Source organism: Balaenoptera musculus, chromosome 6 (assembly GCF_009873245.2).
Source record: "Balaenoptera musculus isolate JJ_BM4_2016_0621 chromosome 6, mBalMus1.pri.v3, whole genome shotgun sequence".
Classification (NCBI taxonomy): Eukaryota; Metazoa; Chordata; class Mammalia; order Artiodactyla; family Balaenopteridae; genus Balaenoptera; species Balaenoptera musculus.
Window position 1 is genome coordinate 84,501,731 of NC_045790.1, and position 20,104 is coordinate 84,521,834.

The window sequence follows — 20,104 nt, forward strand, 5'->3', positions numbered from 1 at the left end:
CTCAGAAGTTAAGCAGTTTAGTTGCATAGTTAATAAATGCAAGGTTGAAACTCAAACCAAGTCATTGGATTATGAATCCTATCTTCTTTCCATTGTTCCCATGTTGCCTCTATTACAATAAGCAGATATTTTTAAATGACCACAGATGATGGTGACAATATGAAAGGTGTGAAGTAAGAAGTAGGTGAAAACAGATAAATGCATCTTTGATGTCACACAAAGGTAACATTTTAGAGCAAGCAAATAAGATATCAGTAGAGAATGCTGGATTTACTTGTGTTGGACAGTATGGCGCCATAGCTATTGTGTAGAGTGGCACAACTGTCACTACAAGTGACAGTCATTTCCTCTAACTGCTAGGGCTGGAGCTCTGGTTTCTACACATACATACAGAGACTCTTCTGCTTCAACTAGCCTTAAAATAACCGAATGCAGTAGCGCAATCATGGTTCCACCTCAGCTTTCTGAGCTATGTTCAGACTGAGCGCAAGTAGAATGCCGGCCCCCGTTGGTCATGGATTAGAGGCTACCTCCACAGTTGCCGGAATAATTAAAACAACACAGCACACTAGCCAGCTGCATCCTATATTAGCTGTTCCTGATAGGAATGCAAATTTAAATGCACTGCCATCCAGTGAATACTAGTTTACATCATAAGCCCCACATTTGTATAACATGTTGCAGTTACCAGACACAAACAATAAATCATTTAATTCATTCATCAAAATAAGCTATGGTGGAGACTGAACAGGTATTGGCTGAATGTTGTAACTGAGGAAACGAAGGAAGGGAGTAGGGTAGCTAGATAAAGAAACAGGCCTTTCTCAGTTACTCTCATTCAGGAAGCTCAGAACTTAATGGGACACTCACCACTCAGAAACTAGCCATAGAACCACTATCCCCCAAAAAGCAACTCAAAACAGGACCCAGGTGAGACTAAGTGCTGCTTTTTCTAATTATGACTAGGGGATACATGCTTTCAGCTACCTCAGGTGCAGAAATTTTCCTTATAGGCACAACATATTGGATGGTGGTGACATAACCCAATTAAATTTTCTCTGTTGGGAAGTATAAATACCCGTCACACAAAAGCAAAGTATGTCAGGGATTGAAGAGAAGGCTTGAAGTTTCCCTGTATCTTACAGCCGACTTGGTAAGAGTGGAGCAACTGGTGTCCTGGGAGGTAGAGTGACCTATTACCCCCGTGGTTCTGACTCCACTTTGGCCCTGAGAAACCTAATCAGTTAGGATTGTCCCAATGTGTGATGATTGCCTCCATTTATCACATTTGTTCTTGTGACCACAGGTCCTAAATCCTCTCCTTTACTCAAGCTTCCAAGGAAGAATCTCACTGGGGTGGGGGGGGGGGGTGATTATAATATGAATTACTATCATCTTGCTAATACTAAGTAGTACTCTCTTTGCTTAACGCTAACAAATAAGATGCTGGTAGAGAGTAGCCGTTAATCATGAAAGACAACTGGAGACTAGCTTTTACTACAGCATATTCTCTGTAAGTATCATTTTCACTCCAGAAGGGCTCAAGTGATAAAAGGAACATGCTCTACCTGTAATACATTTTAGTTCTGTTAATGAGTTTGGGTTTAAATGATTCCTTATCTATGAATGCAGTGATAGAATCTCTGGAATCTTCTGGATTAGATATTGGAGGTCTTTGTATAGAGAATAATACCTAATGGACTTGAGGACACAGGGAGGGGGAAGGGTAAGCTGGGACGAAGTGAGAGAGTGGCATGGACATATATACACTACCAAACGTAAAATAGCTAGCTAGTGGGAAGCAGCCGCATAGCACAGGGAGATCAGCTTGATGCTTTGTGACCGCCTAGAGGGGTGGGATAGGGAGGGTGGGAGGGAGACGCAGAGGGAGGAGATATGGGGATATATGTATATGTATAGCTGATTCACTTTGTTATAAAGCAGAAACTAACACACCATTGTAAAGCAATTATACTCCAATAAAGATGTTTCAAAAATAAATAAATAAATAAATAATACCTAGCACTGCGTGACCACTCAGAAGACTTGTGCATAAGAGCTTCTATGATCAGATATGTTGAGTCAAATGCAAAACTTGCCTCATCTTCAAAACCAAGGTTCTGAAAAAAACAAAACAAAACAAAATCCCTGCCTCTTCCAGTAGTTACTATACACAACCTAAGTATTTTGTAAAGCTCTTTCAAATTTCAGGAGCAGTGACCTTTCTTGATTTATTACCAACATACAGGGAAACATGGATTAGCAAAGTGAGTTATCTGAGAAGCTATGAAGTACTTCTGGGTCCCAATATATACAAAATTTAAATATATATTGAAATATTTAGAGCTAAAACAGCTTAGTTTCAGGAACAAAACAACTCAGACAGAAGTGTGACACGTTCTCTTTCTTCATCTAGCATTTGTATTTCCCCAAAGCAAATATTTCATTTGCTCAGTTTTCTTCCCCCATTAGCAGTTCATGCCAAAATACCTTAAAAGTAACTGGCTTCCCTCATGCTCAACTCATATATGATTACCTTTAGCCAGTGTGTGAATACCTGGTCATTGTTTGTGATGAAAGTAACAAAATTTTTTCACTTAAAGTACATGGCAAGAGCCATGATATCTTTTTTTTTGGTGTTGTTTTTAAGTAAAGTTTATGGAGCTTTTTACACTTTTGCAGTGTACAGTTATTTAATTTTAACAAACATATGATCATGTAATTACCACCACAGTCAAGATGTAGAACGGGTCCATCACACCCCAAAATTCCCCCATATCCCTTTATCATCAATCCCTCCACGCATCTCAGCCCCTAGATACCACTGTTTTCTGTCCCGTGGTTTTACCTTTTCCAGAATGCCGTGTAAATGAATCATACAATATGTACCCTTTGAGACTGAGTTCTTTCACTTAGCATAATGCATTTGAGATTTTTCCATGTTATTGAGTAGATCGGTACTTCATTCCTTTTTATTGCTGAGCAGTATTCTATTGTATGGATGTGCTACAGTTTCTTTTGTCATTCTCCAGTTGAAGGACAATGAGATGTTTCTAGTTTTTAGCAATAATAAATGAAGCTTTCATAAACATCCACATGCAGATTTTTATGTGAACATAAGCCTCATGCTTTTATTTTTCCTGAGTAATAAACACCTAGAAGAGATTATTGGGCCATGTAGTAAGTGTATATTTAACTTGCTATGAAACTGGCAAACAGTTTTCCATAGTGGCTGTACCATCTATGATACCAATCCTACCAGCAAAGTCTGAGAGTTCTAGTTCTACATCCTCACCAAGCATTTGGTATTGACAGGTTTATTTTGGTTTTGGTTTAGCCATTCTAATAGATGCGTATTGGCATCACATTGTGGTTTAGATTTGTATTTCCCTGTGTATTAATGATGTTGAGCATCCTTTCATATGCTTAATTGGTGAAATGTCTATTCAAACCTTTTGGCCATCTTATAATGTCATTATCAGTCTTTTTTTTTTTTTTGGCTGCGTTGGGTCTTCATTGCTGCATGTGGGCTTTCTCTAGTTGTGCCGAGCGGGGACTACTCTTCATTGCGGTTCGCGGGCTTCTCATTGCGGTGGCTTCTCTTGTTTTGGAGCATGGGCTCTAGGCATGCAGGCTTCAGTAGATGCAACACGTGGACCCCAGAGCACAGAGGCTTCAGTAGTTGTGGCACACGGGCTCAGTAGTTGTGGCTCACGGGCTTAATTGCTCCACAGCATGTGGGATCTTCCTGGGCCAGGGATCAAACCCGTGTCCCCTGAATTGGCAGGCGGATTCTTAACCACTGCGCCACCAGGGAAATCCATTATCAGTCTTTTTATTATTCACTTGTAAGAGTTCTTTCTTTATTCTGGATAGAAGGCTTTATCAGATATGTGTTTTGCAAATATTTTCTCCTAATTTTTGCGGCTTGTGTTTTCATTTTCTTAACAGTGTCTTTCAAGCAGAGTTTTAAATTTGGATGAAATTCAATTTATCGATATTTTAATGGATTGTTCTTTGGTATCATATCTAAGAAATTTTTGCCTAACTCAAGGTCACAGAGATTTTCTTTCATCTTTGTTTGCTTCTAAAAGTTTTATGTAGTTATAGATATTTTACATTTAAATTTGTTATTGATTTCAAGATAATTTTTGTATATGATGAAAAGTATAGGTTGAGAGGTTTTGGTTTGTTTTTTCTTTTTGTATATGGATGTCCAATATTTTTAGTACCATTTGTTTAAAAAATTGTTTATTGGTTTGCCTTTGCACCTTTGTCAAAAATCAATTGATCAGGGAGGGATTAAATTAGGAGTCTGGGATTAAAATATACATACTACTAAATATAAAATAGATAACCCACAAGGGCCTACTGTATAGCACAGGGAACTATACTCAATATCTTATAGTAACCTATAATGGAGGAGAATGTAAGATATATATATATATATATATATATATATATGTATGTATGTATGTACAACTGAATCACTTTGCTCGAAACCTGAAACTGACACAATATTGTAAATAAACTATATTTCAATAAAATTTTAAAATAAATAAATAAAAGAATACTTGTTACTCCAAAAAAATCAATTGAACATATATGAGTCTATTTCTGTACTCTCACCTCTGTCCTATTGATCTATATGTCTATTTTTTTGTTATTTAAATTGTGAATTTATGGGCATAAAATTGTTTATTATTTATAATATCCCCTTATTTTCCTTTTAATGTCTACAGGCTCTGTAGTGATATCCCTATTTCAATTCCTGATATTGGAAATTTTTGTCTGCTCTGTCTTTAATGATCAATCTGACTGAAGAGTTATCAATTTTATCGATGTTTTCCAAGAACCAACTTTTAGCTTCACTGATTTTTCTCTAGTGTTTTTCAGACTTTAATTTCATTGATCCCTACTTTTAATCTTTATTATGTACTTCCTCTGCTTGTTTTGGGTTAAATTTGCTCTTTTTTTTTTTCTTTTTCTTTTTTTTGGGGGGGAGAGGGTCCTAAGGTAGAAGCATAGATCACTGATTTGAAACTATTCTTCTATTCTAATACAAGTATTCAATGCTGTATATTTCCTTCTAAGCTCCCCTCATGTGTAGGGTAGGAATCTTACAATAGTATTTTTATTTTCATTCACTTAACTGTATTTTTTAATTTCCCTTGAGATTTTCTCTTTAACTAATGGATTGTCTATGTGTTGAACACATAGTTAATTAATCATAGTTAATTAATTAATCACTGAATAATTCCCAAATATTCAGTGATTTCCAATTATCTTTCTGTTATTGATTTCTAGTTTAATTACATTATGGTCAGAGAACATACTTTATATGAATTCGCTTCTTCAAGTCTGTTAACATTTATGACCAATCTGTGGTCTATTTCGGTAAATGTCCCATGGTTGTTTTAAAAGACTGTGTATCTGGTTGTCAATGGATAATATGTTCAATAAATACCAGTATATCTGCTGCTTTATGATAGTATTCGCTTCTTCTTTATCCTTGCGATTTTCATTCTAGTGGTTCAAACAATTATTGAGGGAGGGGTGTTGAAGTTACCAGCTCTAATTGTGAATTTTTCAAGTGTTTTTTCAATTCTCCCAGTTTTTGCTATGTGTATTTTGAAGCTCTGTGGTTTGGTACATACACATTTAGGATTGTCATGTATTCTTGATGAATTGAACCTTTTATCATTGTATAATATTTCTGTTTGTCTCTGGTAATTGTCTGTGCTCTGAAGTCTACTTAATCAGATATTAATATAGACACTCCAGCTTTTTTGATTAGTGTTCACATGGTATATTTGTGCTCATTCTTTTAGTTTTAACCTATTTATGCCATTATATTTCAAGTGAGTTTCTTATAAACAACATATAGTTGGGTCCTCCTTTATTTATTTATTTATTTATTTATTTATGGCTGTGTTGGGTCTTCGTTTCTGTGCGAGGGCTTTCTCTAGTTGCGGCAAGTGGGGGCCACTCTTCATCGCGGTGCACAGGCCTCTCACTATCGCGGCCTCTCTTGTTGCGGAGCACAGGCTCCAGATGCGCAAGCTCAGTAATTGTGGCTCACGGGCCTAGTTGCTCCGCGGCATGTGGGATCTTCCCAGACCAGGGCTCGAACCCGTGTCCCCTGCATTGGCAGGCAGATTCTCAACCACTGCGCCACCAGGGAAGCCCCTTTTTTTTAAAAATCTTTTTATTGGTGTGCTTATACCAGTTGCCAACAATGGAATCATTAATGTTAGAATTTAAGATTTCCAACTTATTACATATTGTTTCCTCTGTTTTTCAATCCCCCATTCCTGTCTTCCTCTGCATTTCTTAAATGTTTTTAATAGTCCATTTTAATGTGTATGTAGCAGAGTGTTTTGTAACAGCTTTATTGAGATCCACCATACCAATATACCATACAATTCACCAGTTTAAAGTGTGCAATTTAGTAGTTTTTGTATATTCACAGAGTTGTGTTGTACAAACATCACCATAATTGATTTTATTTCATTACCCCCCAAAAAACCCCTGTACCCTTTAGCTATGACCCGTCAAACACTCCTCCTCTTTTCTCCCTACCCCTGGCCCTATGCAAGCACTAGATATAAAATTCTGGGTTGACAGTTCTTCCCCCTCCCCCCAACACTTGAAAAATGTTGTGCCATTGCCTTCTGGCCTCCATAGTTTCTTATGAGAAATACACTGTAATTTGAATTTAGTTTTCAAAATTTGATTTTGATTGACTCAGTATGGATTTCTTTGGGTTTATTTTGTTTGAGCTTTGTTCAACTTCTTAAATTTGTAGGTTTGTGTCTTTCACCAAATTTGGGACATTTCTAACCATTATCCCTTCAAATATGTTTTCAGGCTTTCATTCTTTTTCCTCTCTTTCTGGAACTCTGATTATATAAATGGTAAAAACTTTGTTACTATCCCACAGAGCCCTGAGACTCTGTTGATTCTTTTTGTTTCTATCTTTTCTATCAGTTGTTCAGACTGAATAATTTCTATTGGTCTGTCATCAAGTTCAGTGATTCTTTCCTCTGTCATTTCCATTATGCTATTGTGCCTATTAGGTGAGATTTTTATTTTGGTTATTTTATTTGGTTTTTTACTTTTTTTTTTTTTTTGGCTGCATTGGGTCTTTTGCTGTGTGCAGGCTTAGTTACAGTGAGTGGGGGCTACTCTTCGTTGCGGTGCATGGGCTTCTCATTGCAGTGGCTTCTCTTGTTGTGGAGCACGGGCTCTGGGCATGTGGGTTTCAGTAGTTGTGGTGCACAGGCTCAGTAGTTGCGGTGGGCAGGCTCCGTAGTTGTGACTCACGGGCTTAGTTGCTGCGCGTCATGTGGGATCTTCCCGGACCAGGGCTTGAACCCATGTCCCCTGTGTTGGCAGGCAGATTCTTAACCACTGTGCTATCAGGGAAGTCTGGTATTTCACTTATTTTTAAACATTTATTATTCTAAATTTTTCACTGGGTTCATCTTTATATTTTCTCTCTTTGCTGAGACTTTGGATTTTTCCATTTGTTTCAAGAGCATTCATAGTTGCTCGTCAGAGCATTTTTATGACCGTTGCTTTAAAATCTTTGTCAGATATTTCTAATATCTGTATCATCACAGTTTTGGTGCCTGCTGATTGTGTTTTCTTGTCTAATATTTTCCTGGTGCTTGGTTTGTCTAGTAATTTTGGATTATATCTTGGACATTTTGTGTATTATGTTATGAGACTCTGGATCCTACTTTAAATCTCCTATTTTAGTACACTGACAATCTGTTTAGGTTTAGAATGAATATTTTGTTCCAATTTTGTAGACTGTGGTTCAAATGTCAAGTTAGTTTTGAGAGCTCTTGCAAGTTATTTTCTGGTCTGCCCCATTTTTGTGCTACCCAGGCCAATTTAGAACCTGGGAAGCATCCCACCAAGAGTTCCATTCTCAAAGCTTTTGCTGTTTTGAGTCTGGTCAGTTTCACATATGGGCTGCTCAGTTATCCATGGCATCATGCACTGATTTAAAGAATTGCTTTCTCTAGCTTCCTCCTCTCCATAACCTTTCCCCACTCTCTAGTTGGGGAAAGATACCACCTTGTTGCTATCCTTTGCCTAATTCAGGGCACAGTGCTTCATAGGGCTCCTCCCCACAGTCTCTGCAGTATCCATTGGAGAGGAAAAGAAGTACAATTTGTTTTGTTGTATGCGCTTTGAGTAGCAGAAGTATAGTCAAAAGAGTTCACTCCTGCAGAGCTACTCGCTTCCCAGTATTTTGACTGGAGAGAGCAGGCTTCTTGGGGAATTTTGTGTATGTGCCCACTGGTATTTCTGGTGAGCTACTTTAGCACCCAGGCTGGCTTTATGTAGGAGGCAAAAAAAAAAAAATCAGGGAACTCAATACCAGGTTGTTCCTGAAGTTTCATAGTTCCCTAACCAATTTGCCTTCTTTTCACCACCTTTCATTTATTTTGCCTGAGGTGTTTAGTTTTAAGTAACAGGAGGATCATGATAGTATACATTTGCTCCATATAGTCTAAAACAGGAAGCCAACCATGATTCATTTTTGTAGATCTCAAAAACATACCACAATGCCTAGTGTATGATCTACACTAAGTATTTTTTCACAAAAGGAGTAAGGGTGGAAAAAAATAACCTCATATCTCAAAATATTAATTTAGTATGACAGAGTTGTTAAGAAGATACCCTTTAAAGTCAACAATCAGTTTGAATTTTAGCTTCACCACCTACTGTCATTGTAATGTGTACAAGTTACCTAACTTCTCTAAGTCTCAGTTTCCTATACTATAGGGACAGTAATATCTATCTCATAGGGTGAGTAAAAATGAGATAATATATTTAATGCATTTACCACAGTACTTGATAAGAGACAGCTGGTAAATATAGTTCACAGTTATATTAGTAATAACAACAATAATTATCAAATATCACTATCTGTTTCTTATCCTCATAGGAAATTCTGCCCTTAAAGACAAAGAAGATCAATTTGGGAGAACACCACTTATGTATTGTGTGTTGGCTGACAGACTGGATTGTGCAGATACTCTCCTGAAGGCAGGAGCAGATGTTAATAAAACTGACCATAGCCAGAGAACAGCCCTCCATCTTGCAGCTCAAAAGGTGAGAAGTAAAACTACCGTGAAGAGTAAAGCTTTTCTGTGGTATTTGTTAATTGATTAATGGAACTGTGAGATGGACAGATGGTAAAGAAATCACAGGTATATAACTCTTAGTTTCATATGTTTTCTCTAAAAACTGTAATCTTTAAACTGCGGAGAGTAAGCACAGATAACCATCAGTGGCTGCTTTCACTTATCCAAGTTCCTCCAGCGATGGAATTTATTTTCTGATCTAAAGTTAAGTTGGGAAAAAGGAAATAAAATTATATGTATTAATATGATTAAACTATATTACAAATCAATTTATGCATGAGAAAAGGCAAAGAAAAAAAGAAAACCACCACACACTAAATTGTCAACAGTGGTTGGATTTGGGAGTTCCCTGGAGATCCAGTGGCTAGGACTCCACGCTTCCATTGCAGGGGGCATGGGTTTGATCCCTGGTTGGAGAACTAAGGTCCTAAAAGCTGTGCGGTACGACCAAAATATATATATATGAAATGTATATATATCTCAATAGTGGTTGAGTTTAAATATTGGGAATATATATGAATTTTGGTACTTTTCATTGTTTAAAATGTTTTCCTTAATGCGTGTTACTTTTACAATAAAAAGTTGTAGTTGCCCATAAAGTATGTGGCATTAGGGAGCATAAAAGAAATTTATCTTCTGAAATGTATTTTCAAATTTTTAAAACTCTAAATCTATATTGCTAGTATAAATGATGTCAAGTTTTCAAAGGCTTGTTAAGAGCTCAGTTTTTTAGGATTAAACATATCAAAATAAATAAAATGGGAAGCTTCTAAATTTATTTGAAGACTTATTTATCTGAAAATGATTTTTCTCACCATAAAATTTTGGTCTATAAAATATATTTCCAGTGCCTGATATTTTTCTCTTTGTTATTTTAGACTTATGTATTTTGGAAATAAAAAGCAATGAAAATTAGTTAGATCCAGCAGAAACTATTAGAGTTATTTCCCATTAAAAAATGTGAACCAGATATAGCTGATTAATTGAGGGGTTAGAAAAATACCTTTTCATTAGTTGAAAGCATAAAAAGAGACTGACATTAAGATATACTTCTGAATATGCAAGTTATATGCTCTTATCAGTTAAGTCTGTCAGGTTATTTCCAAAGTTATTGCTCTTGAATTTGCTTTTCATTACAGTAATTTTTTAAAAAATCTCTCATTTTCAATCTCAGTTTTAACTACTGCTCAGGTATTTATAACCTTTCACCTAGGCTTGTCAGCTGTTAAAATTATTTACTCAGGAAGGGTAACTCTATTTAACTTGTTATCATTAAAAAATAAACGTTTCAGATTGGGAATAGCCCCAGCACTAAGAATTTAACACACTTTAGATTTTTTCATTGTGATTCACTTAGGTTTAAAACTCAACTTTAAAAATGTAAGTTGGGGGAAACTAACTGCACATCAAGTGGATCATGTGAGGAAAGAAAAAGAATTTAAGTTGATGGTCCAACAGTATGACGTTTTTGTAGAGGTATAATGTGGAAAAGGTTGAGAGAAGGGGAGAGCACAACCAGACATCTGAGCTGCTAAGTCTCTCTGTGAGATGCAGTGCATTGTTTCTGTTTGCCTTTTGTTTCTCCTTTACTTTTTTAAGCAGTGATTTCTTTAGTGTCAAAGAATAAATAGAACTATGATTTACATGTCACAGTTTACATAGCTGATTTCATAAGTAACAAGTTTCATGTTCTTTCAACTATCTGATAATTATGCGTTTCCCCATCTCTGTGTTCCTGTTTGTATTTGCATGTTTGCCAAAAGCCATAATATACCTTTAAGCTATACCAGCGGTAGTAGAATTTCTAGAACAAGGGTGATAATCATTCTTTAATACTCCGCTCTGTCCAGATCAAACCTGGGTATTGTGTTTGGTTTTGTGCTTCATGCAAAAGCACCATGATTAAGAAATCAGAGGTAGTATACTTCGGGCAGGGATAAGATGGTTGACGATCTAGAAATAATTTTCAAAAATAGTTGGAGATGATATGTCCCGGCTCTGTAGCCCACCCTGCCTCTAAGCAGACACAAACACAAATTCTCTTAAAAAAAATATCTTCACCTTTAACTTCCAGGATTCCCCCATATTAAAACAGACCAAACATGATCTCACAGTGAAAGATCACCAAACACATGAGCAATCAATCTACCGTGAAGGAGAGTCAGCTGAAACAATAAACAGATTTCTATCAAAAACATCAGATATTGGCACCATTAGAAACACAATATAAACTAACCATTGATGGAACATTTAAAGATATAAAAGAAGAAATCACAAAAAGGAGCAACCAACCCGAGACTTTCATGACTAGGCATAAGTTCTCACCACGACCACCTATTTTAGACCAGCTCATCTGCCAAACACATCTGAAAACTGAACAAAACATATTGTTTGAAGGCACTGGGAGCAGTCAGCATAGGCAGGATGGTTCAGAGAAGGGAAGCACATGAAATTAGCTCTGCATTTATCCTGGCTTTTTCCTTCAAGGCATTTTCCAAATTGGAATGCAAAAGAATACAACCGTAGCAGGAAGCAGGATTCTTAGTCAGCTGGGGAAATCCAGGTGTAGTTTGGTGTTAGCAGTAGCTGGAACTTGAAGGGCAAACTCCTGAAGAGAAGGGGACCACGGAGAAGGAACCCGAAAACCTGAGTACAAATTCCTCTCAAGTCATTAGCAGTTGCCTAAACTCTGCTTGTATAGGGTGAGGCTCTAAGAAACCTAGCAGTAAACAACAGCTAGTAGACTAAACAGAGCTAAGCAGAGATTGTTTTTACGTTATCCTATATTTTCTTTTCTACTTAAATCTTTTAATACATAACAAATTGATTTTTGTGTAGGGATCCATTCTCATTTTAAAACATAGGAATAACTAATTTTCCCAGGACAACCTAGCTCATTAATGTTTAGCTGTTTAGTATCTGCTGTGTGCCAGTGCCAGACTTTTGTACTATGCACTTCCTATACCTTTTTTTTTTTTTTAATTACATTTTTTAAATGAAGGGTCCTGAATTCTAGGGAGCTACTTAGGAAATTTGAGAATGGAAGTTACGTGATCAAATTATTTTAGGGGGACAAATATGGCAACTAAAGCTACTTTGGAAGAGGACAAGAATGGAGGTGCATAGAAAGCTATTACAGTTCAGGCCAATGGAGAGGAACAGTTGGATCCAATAGATACACTGTGGAGGTAGAACTGTTCATTCAATAAGTAGTTGCCAAGTGTCTATTGTGTATCATGATTATACATCTAGAGAGAATATTAAAAAATGAATCACATGTCTGCTATAAATAGGTACTGTCAGTACCGATCCCTAGTAAACTTCACATCCCTTTATTTAGTGAACCTCTCTCATATTTTGGATATCAAATATTCTTTTCAAGTATTGTGTATCGCACTTAATTCTGTTGTCTGTGAACTCAGAAGTGTGCTATTTATGTAACATCAATATTCATATATATGTGCATGCATGCATTCATTCAACATATGTTAAAACTGTTACTGTGCAACAGACACTGTGCTAGGTCTTGGAATGCAAAGATGAAAGACATGATTCCTACTCTTAAGTTGCTTACAAAGACCATAGATAAAGATATTAAGTGATAATTAAAATTGGCCTATCTACTGTAAGGTACGTATACCTATGTGTGATATTAATATACCTAAGTGTTTTATAAAATATCAGCAGCCATAACATGTAAATAGCATTGTTATTATTACTGACCCAAAGATCAACCATTCTCATATATTATTTATTATGGTTTTGTGCTTTTTGTGATAGTGAACTATGTTATGGCACCTTAGATTGATTAGTAAGAAAATCTCACGTTCGTGTAGCATTTTGTTTGTGTTTCTATTAGAGCCCCACTATCTTGTATGTACTTGCCTCTTTCCCACTAGATTGGAGCTCCAGGAGGAGACTTGTTTTATTTATTTTTGAATCCTCCAGAATCTAACATAGTGTCTGATATGTCTTTGTTGAACGAATGAATACGTTTTATGTTACTTATATAGAAAGTCATTATGAATACAAATGCTAGACATTTTGTTTATTAGAAACATTTATCCAGTTTCAAAATACATATATAGGAAAAACTTACTGAACTGTGTTGATTGACTTAGTTATTTTGACACGTATTCACTTTTCTGGAAACAAATTGCTGTCAGTCCAAGCAGCTAAGGAAATGATACCGATGAGAATAAAATTAATCTCAATATACTGAACATCTGTACCTAACTTGTTTTTCATTTAGTACCCTCAGTTTAATCCAAGAAAGCAATCAATCATACCTTTTCTGGGTTTCTCACAAAAGATATCTAATTGTTAGAAATGTTTTGCTCCTGGGAAGCTACTATTTCTCTGACTTCCACAGATACATTTATTTGTTGATAAGGATTAAAAAAAAAGCTTTCACAATCTCACTAAATTTTAATAGTTATGCATTTTTAATCTTCCAGGAAGTTATTAATTTGGCTTCAAGAAGATTAAGACTACCCACTTTGAAAAATTATATCATGTTAAACACAAAAATTAAAGAAGCTTCAGATTGTGGTTGGGTTCTTTTTCTTTTTTGGTTTACAAAGAGAATTCTCATTCATCTATGAAAATTAAATATTAATTTTCAGTTTTAAAAATATGTTGTTTCCATGTTAATGACTTATAAAAAGTAAAGGAGAAAAGTAGAATACCTCTGAAACTTTTCTGGAAAACTTAATACCACCTAACAGTATTTGGTTTCCTTATCTTACACGTACTCAACACTTAAACACCAAACAACCCCTACCCGGTCCCCTTCAACTCTGTATTCTATTATTCCTCCTCAGTACATATACCTCTACCATAACTCCTTACCTAACAATTAACCATGGATTTCACTTATCTATATTTCACCCCCTCTAATGCTGTTTGAAGGCAGAGGTCATGTCTTAATTTGATTTTTTTTTAACTAACTTATTTATTTATTTTTATTTTTGGCTGCATTGCGTCTTCATTGCTGCGCGCGGGCTTTCTTCGTTGTGGTATGTGGGCTTCTCATTGTGGTGGCTTCTCTTGTTGCGGAGCATGTGCTCTAGGTGCACAGGTTTCAGTAGTTGTGGCACACAGGCTCAGTAGTTGTGGCACACGGGCTTAGTTGCTCCGTGGCATGTGGGATCTTCCTGGACCAGGGCTCGAACCCATGTCCCCTGAATTGGCAAGTGGATTCTTAACCACTGCGCCACCAGGGAAGTCCCTTATTTGATTTTATAGTTCCAGTCTTAACACAGTTCCTGCCATTTAATAAAGACTCAGTTAATGTTTGTTTAATGAATACATAAATGAAGGAATGAATGAATCAATCAATGTGAACATCAGATAAATTTATCATGAATGGTATAGTCTTCAAAACTGTTGGAGTTTAAATTATATATTATTTATTCCTGTTCATTATCCACCCCAACACATAATTTTGTAAGTAGGATTTTACAACACTCTGTGAGCTTAATTTCTCAACAAATATAATTTTTGTATGCCTCAATTTCTTTATTATAAAATGGGACAATACCTCTCCCTGTCCACCACATAGGAATGATGAGTTCTTAGATATAAAGCATTCTGCTTGGTGGGGAAATATACCCTCTAGAAGTGTAAGTTATCAATGTTATTGCTATTAGTCATGCTGCAATACACATGTACACATCAAATTAGTCTTTAGGAATCAGTAGACGTCAGAAACAGAAAGATCTTTTAGGATCTTCTAGTCCATTTAGCCATTGGATGAGGAAATGGAGTCAATTCTCCTTTCAGTTCTCGTCTCTTAATAAATTATTCATCATTCACTTTGCCTTTGCATATGCCTGAATGTTCTCTGTCTTATTTTTAAATTAATTATCTTAAACTTATAGCTAAGAATAGAAAATAATATAAAAACACTCAGGTACCTAATATCCAGAAGAGATGAACCTCAATTTTTCTAAGTTTTTACTTCTGATTTTTTAAAATGAAATAAAACTTGAAGTTTTTATCTTCTAAATCCCATTCCCCTCTTCTTCTGCCACCTTAGTCTATCTTAATTTTTGTGGTTTCAGTTCCCATGTGTATTTTTCTACTTTTACTTTATATATATTTACATGCCCAGAAACAATAATATTATTTTGCATGTTTAAAATCTTTATGTAAATGGTATTATACTGTGTGTTACTCTCCAACTTGCTTTTTTTTTTGACTTAACATGTTTGTGAGATTTATTCATGTTGAAACATGTAACCCTAGTTTACAAAGAGTATAGCCAAAAGCCCAAAAGACAAGTGAAAGGGTGCTCAACGTCATTAATTAGGGAAATGCAAATTAAAGCCACAATGAGATACCACCACACAACCATTTGAATGTCTAAAATGAAAAAGTCTGACAGTACCAACTGATGGTGAGGGTATGGAACAAATGGAACTCTCAAATATTTTTGGTAAGAATGTAAATTGATAACATCCACTCTGAAAAACCAACTATATCTACTAAAGTTAAAAATATATGTGCGCACATGCACACACACACGATCACTGCAATTCACACCCCAACGCCAGTCATATCTAAGAGCGATAAGTGCTTTTTTCCGCCAAAAGACATGTATGAGAACATACATGACAGCTTTGTTTGAAATAGCAAATGTTCTTATAACGCAAACAACCCAAATGCCTATCAACAGGCAAATGAGTAAATTAATTGTGGTGTATTCCTGCAATGGAATACTACACAATAAAAAAGAACAAACTACTGATACATTCAACCACATGAATGAACTTCATAGGCATCGTGTCGAATGAGAGAAGTCAGATATATATACTATTTATATGAATTTTAAAAACAGGCAAAACGATATGGTGACCCAAATCAGATTTGTGGTTAGGGATGCTGGAAATGTTCTATGTCTTGATCTGTGTGTTACTTACATAAAAATTTATCAAACTGTTTACTTGAGACTTATGCAGTTTATTATATATAGGTTATACCTCAATAAAAGTCTATTATAAAAAATGATAAAATGTCTAGAACTTGGTGACCATTATTTGTAGGTAGGCAAAAGGAGAATGGAAGCAAGAATGGTTCCTGGGCTAGGCCTTTTTGTTGTTGTTGTTGTTGTTGTTATTCATTATGATACTTTAAAAAAATGTTTATTTTATATTGGAGTATAGCTGATTAACAATGTTGTGTTAGTTTCTGGTATACAGCAAAGTGACTCACTTATACATATACATGTATCTGTTCTTTTTCAAATTCTTTCCCATTTAGGTTATTACAGTGTACTGAGAAGAGTTTCCTGTGCTATATAGTAGGTCCTTGTTGGTTATCTGTTTTAAATATAGCAGTGTGTACATGTCAATCCCAAACTCCCAATCTATCCCTCCTCCTCACCCTTCCCTCCAGTAACCAGAAGTTTGTTCTCTAAGTCTGTGAGTCTGTTTCTGTTTTGTAAATAAGTTCATTTGTATCATTTTTTTTTAGATTCTGCATATAAGTGATATCATATGATATTTGTCTTTCTTTGTCTGACTCACTTCACTTAGTAGGATAATCTCTAGGTCCATCCATGTTGCTACAAATGGCATTGTTTCATTCTTTTTAATGGCTGAGTAATATTCCATTGTATATATGTACCACATCTTCTTTATCCATCCACCTGTCAATGGACATTTAGGTTGCTTCCATGTCTTGGCTATTGTAAATAGTGCTGCAGTGAACATTGGAGTGCATGGATCCTTTCCAACCATGTTCTTCTCTGGATATATGCCCAGGAGTGACATTGCTGGATCATATGGTAGTTCTATTTTTCATTTCTTAAGGAACCTCCATACTGTTCTCCATAGTGGCTGTACCAATTTACATTCCCACCAACAGTGTAGGAGGGTTCCCTTTTCTCCACATCCTCTCCAGCATTTATTGTTTGTAGACTTTTTTTTTTTAATTAATTTATTTATTTATTTATGGCTGCATTGGGTCTTCGGTGCTGCGTGCAGGCTTTTCTCTAGTTGAGGCGAGTGGGGGCTACTCTTCATTGTGGTGTGCGGGCTTCTCACTGAGGTGGCTTCTCTTGTTGTGGAGCATTCTAGGCACACGGGCTTCAGTAGTTGTGGCACACGGGCTCAGTAGTTGTGGTTTGCAGGCTCTAGGGCGCAGGCTCAGTAGTTGTGGCACACAGGCTTAGTTGCTCCGTGGCATGTGGGATCTTCCCAGACCAGGGCTCGATCCCGTGTCTCCTGCATTGGCAGGCGGATTCCTAACCACTGTGCCACCAGGGAAGCCCCTTTAGACTTTTTGATGATGGCCATTCTGACTGGTATGAGGTGATATCTCATTGTAGTTTTGATTTGCGTTTCTCCAGTAATTAGCAGTGTTGAGCATGTTTTCATGTGCCTCTTGGCCATCTGTATGTCTTCTTTGGAGAAATGTCTATTTAGGTGTTCTGCCCATTTTTGATTGGGTTGTTTGTTTCTGGCTTAGGCTTTTAAGCACTCAGGTCACATTTCCCCAGCCTTCACCTCAGGAGCTATCTGGAAGCCTTGTATCTGTGCTCTAATCCAGTGGTTCTTAAACTTGAGCAAGCAACAAGATGGCCTGGGGTATTTAGTGGGTACTTCCAGGTTTCTCTGTGGCTGTATTCACTCAATCTATTTAAAACCAATTTAATAGCTGCCCACTCTGCCACAAACTGTGTTGCCAGAGGATATCTGAAGAGTAAGCAAGTGGGGTTTTAGATGTTGGTGTGCTTCTAAAAGAACGCACCAAAAGACGTTTGCAATGCCCACATTACCTAGAAATGTAGGAAAGTCTGAGCATATGAAACCCTTATATTCTGGAATTTTAATGATCTCTCAAGACATCTCTGGACTGAGAGGGGCTATGTTAGACAGCCCTTGCAGTTTACCCCATTTGACTTCAACCTTAGCTAAGCTACCTTTTCCAGGCAGACAGAGTCTAAGTCTGAAGAATCTTTGCTTCATTACATTCTAACTTCTGAGGTTTTCAAACTAGCATCAGTTTTGTCCTCTTCTGAGTATTTAGAAACTATATCTAAACCTGTTGTCTGGCTTTCCAGTTTAGAACCTGGTTTCAAATAATTAGGGTCTTATATTCAAATGAGTGTTCCAACCAAAACCCAGATTGGTCTATTTTTAAACAAATCTGAGAACTGAAATAAAAACCTGTCCATTCTTTAATACTTTGATTATAGTTAATGTACTTCCACCTGCATAGATGAAATTTATAGTCACAAGAAACAGCATGTCAGCAAATCTTCACTGAAATCACTACTTTGAGTTGTAACATAGTTCTAGTAAGAAAAAAATTATTTAATTTCATGGTAGCTTCTTAGCAGTTAGAATAGTTGAATATTAACTATTTTCTATAGAAGTAAACTGAGGTCTAGTTTGAGTTCTTCAAGGCACTTCGTCATTTGCAGAGTCAGGAATTATCTTGTTTTTTTTTTTTGATTCCCCGCTCAGTGCTCCTGATAATGCTCCACTGAAAGAGGAGTTACTCTTCTGCAGCTTACTTTCTCAGGCCTCTGGTTCTTCTGTCTTAGAGTAATTCTCAGATCCAGTCAGTTTCCCTGTCAACTCCCCAAAGAAATACCTAAAGGTTTCTTTCTTTTCCTTTCTTCCTCCCTCCCTCCCTCCCTCCCTTCCTTCCTTCCTTCCTTTCTTTCTTTCCTCCTTTCTCTCTCCCTCCCTCCCTTCCTTCCTCTCCTTCTTTCTTGACAAAGCGAAAGACTTTATTGGAAAGGGGCGCTCAAGCAGAGAGCAGCAGGGTAAGGGAACCCAGGAGAACTGCTCTCCTAAGGGCTTCTTCCTTATGGGCCAGATTCAGAATTTGAAACCAGAGCTAATGCCTTTAAGTCCAGTGTTTTCTTTCTTTATGATATAATACCTCTCAAACACAGTAGAACTGCCTTGCAGATTGTTTAAATCTACGTGGCTTGCAGCATTTTGTTTTGAACATGATCATGTTTCCTACAACCATATTCATTTTCTAATCATCTTTATCTCTTCACTGACCCCTACTTTTACTGTCATGAAAATTCAAGCATCTGCTTTCCATGAATAGATTAGAGATCCCCACAAGCCTAGATTCCCATGGAAACCAATCAAAAACTAAAAGGAAAAGAAAGAGTATATATTGAATTTCCCTGAGACCTACAGCTTGTTTTTCATTAGACTCATGCTGATTTCTTTTAAACTCTGGGCACAGGACCAGTGAATATTTTTACAGCTGATAAAAAGGAACTTCAGATCCATTTACTTTCATTTAAACGTCTAAAAATTAATTTTGTATATAACATCAATTTCAAAAAAATTTGAGCATTAATTTGCTAATTACCTTCTTATGTCATAGAACTGTATTTGTTCATATAATTTCCTCTTCTTGTCTTTTTCCTACCTGTATTTTACTATTCAGAATTGAATGAGTGGAAATCAGGGGGCTTATTATTCCTATAGTATGAATATTGTCAGCCCCTGGGCACAATATTTTCCCTGTGACCAATCATAGGACTCTTTCTACCTCTTTTGACCATTAAGATTTTACAAAGCCCAGATGATCACTTACTAGTATAATAACAGAAATATGACAAAAATGCCAAAGTAAGGGTGATCAAGAAAGCCAGGGAGAAGGCACCTGGGGAGGGCAAGTTAGAATTTTAAATAAGGCAATCAAGATAGTCTTCATTGAGACGGTGACATTTGAAGCAAGACTTGCAGAAGGTGAGGAAGTTAGCCATGTGAATGGCTGAGAGAAGAACCTTCTTTCATTCCAGGCTGGAGGAACAGTCAGAGCAAAGACCTTGAAGTGGGAGCATGCCTGGAATGTTTGAGGAGTAACAAGGAGGCTAGTGTGGTTATAATGAGTGCGCAAGGGGAGAGCAGTAGGTGATGAGGACAAGGAAGAAATGCGGGCCAGACTCAGTAGGGCCT

At 36.6% G+C, this 20,104-nt stretch overlaps 1 protein-coding gene across 3 annotated transcripts in view; it reads left to right on the top strand.

Moving 5' to 3' along the window:
- Positions 1-20,104, top strand: part of INVS (inversin) — a 151,821-nt gene that overhangs the window by 9,286 nt on the left and 122,431 nt on the right. For all 3 annotated transcript variants that reach the window (XM_036854591.1, XM_036854588.1, XM_036854589.1), the window contains exon 3: positions 8,966-9,132. In XM_036854591.1, coding sequence (XP_036710486.1) covers positions 8,966-9,132 — 167 coding nt within the window. The remainder of the gene's footprint in view (positions 1-8,965; positions 9,133-20,104) is intronic.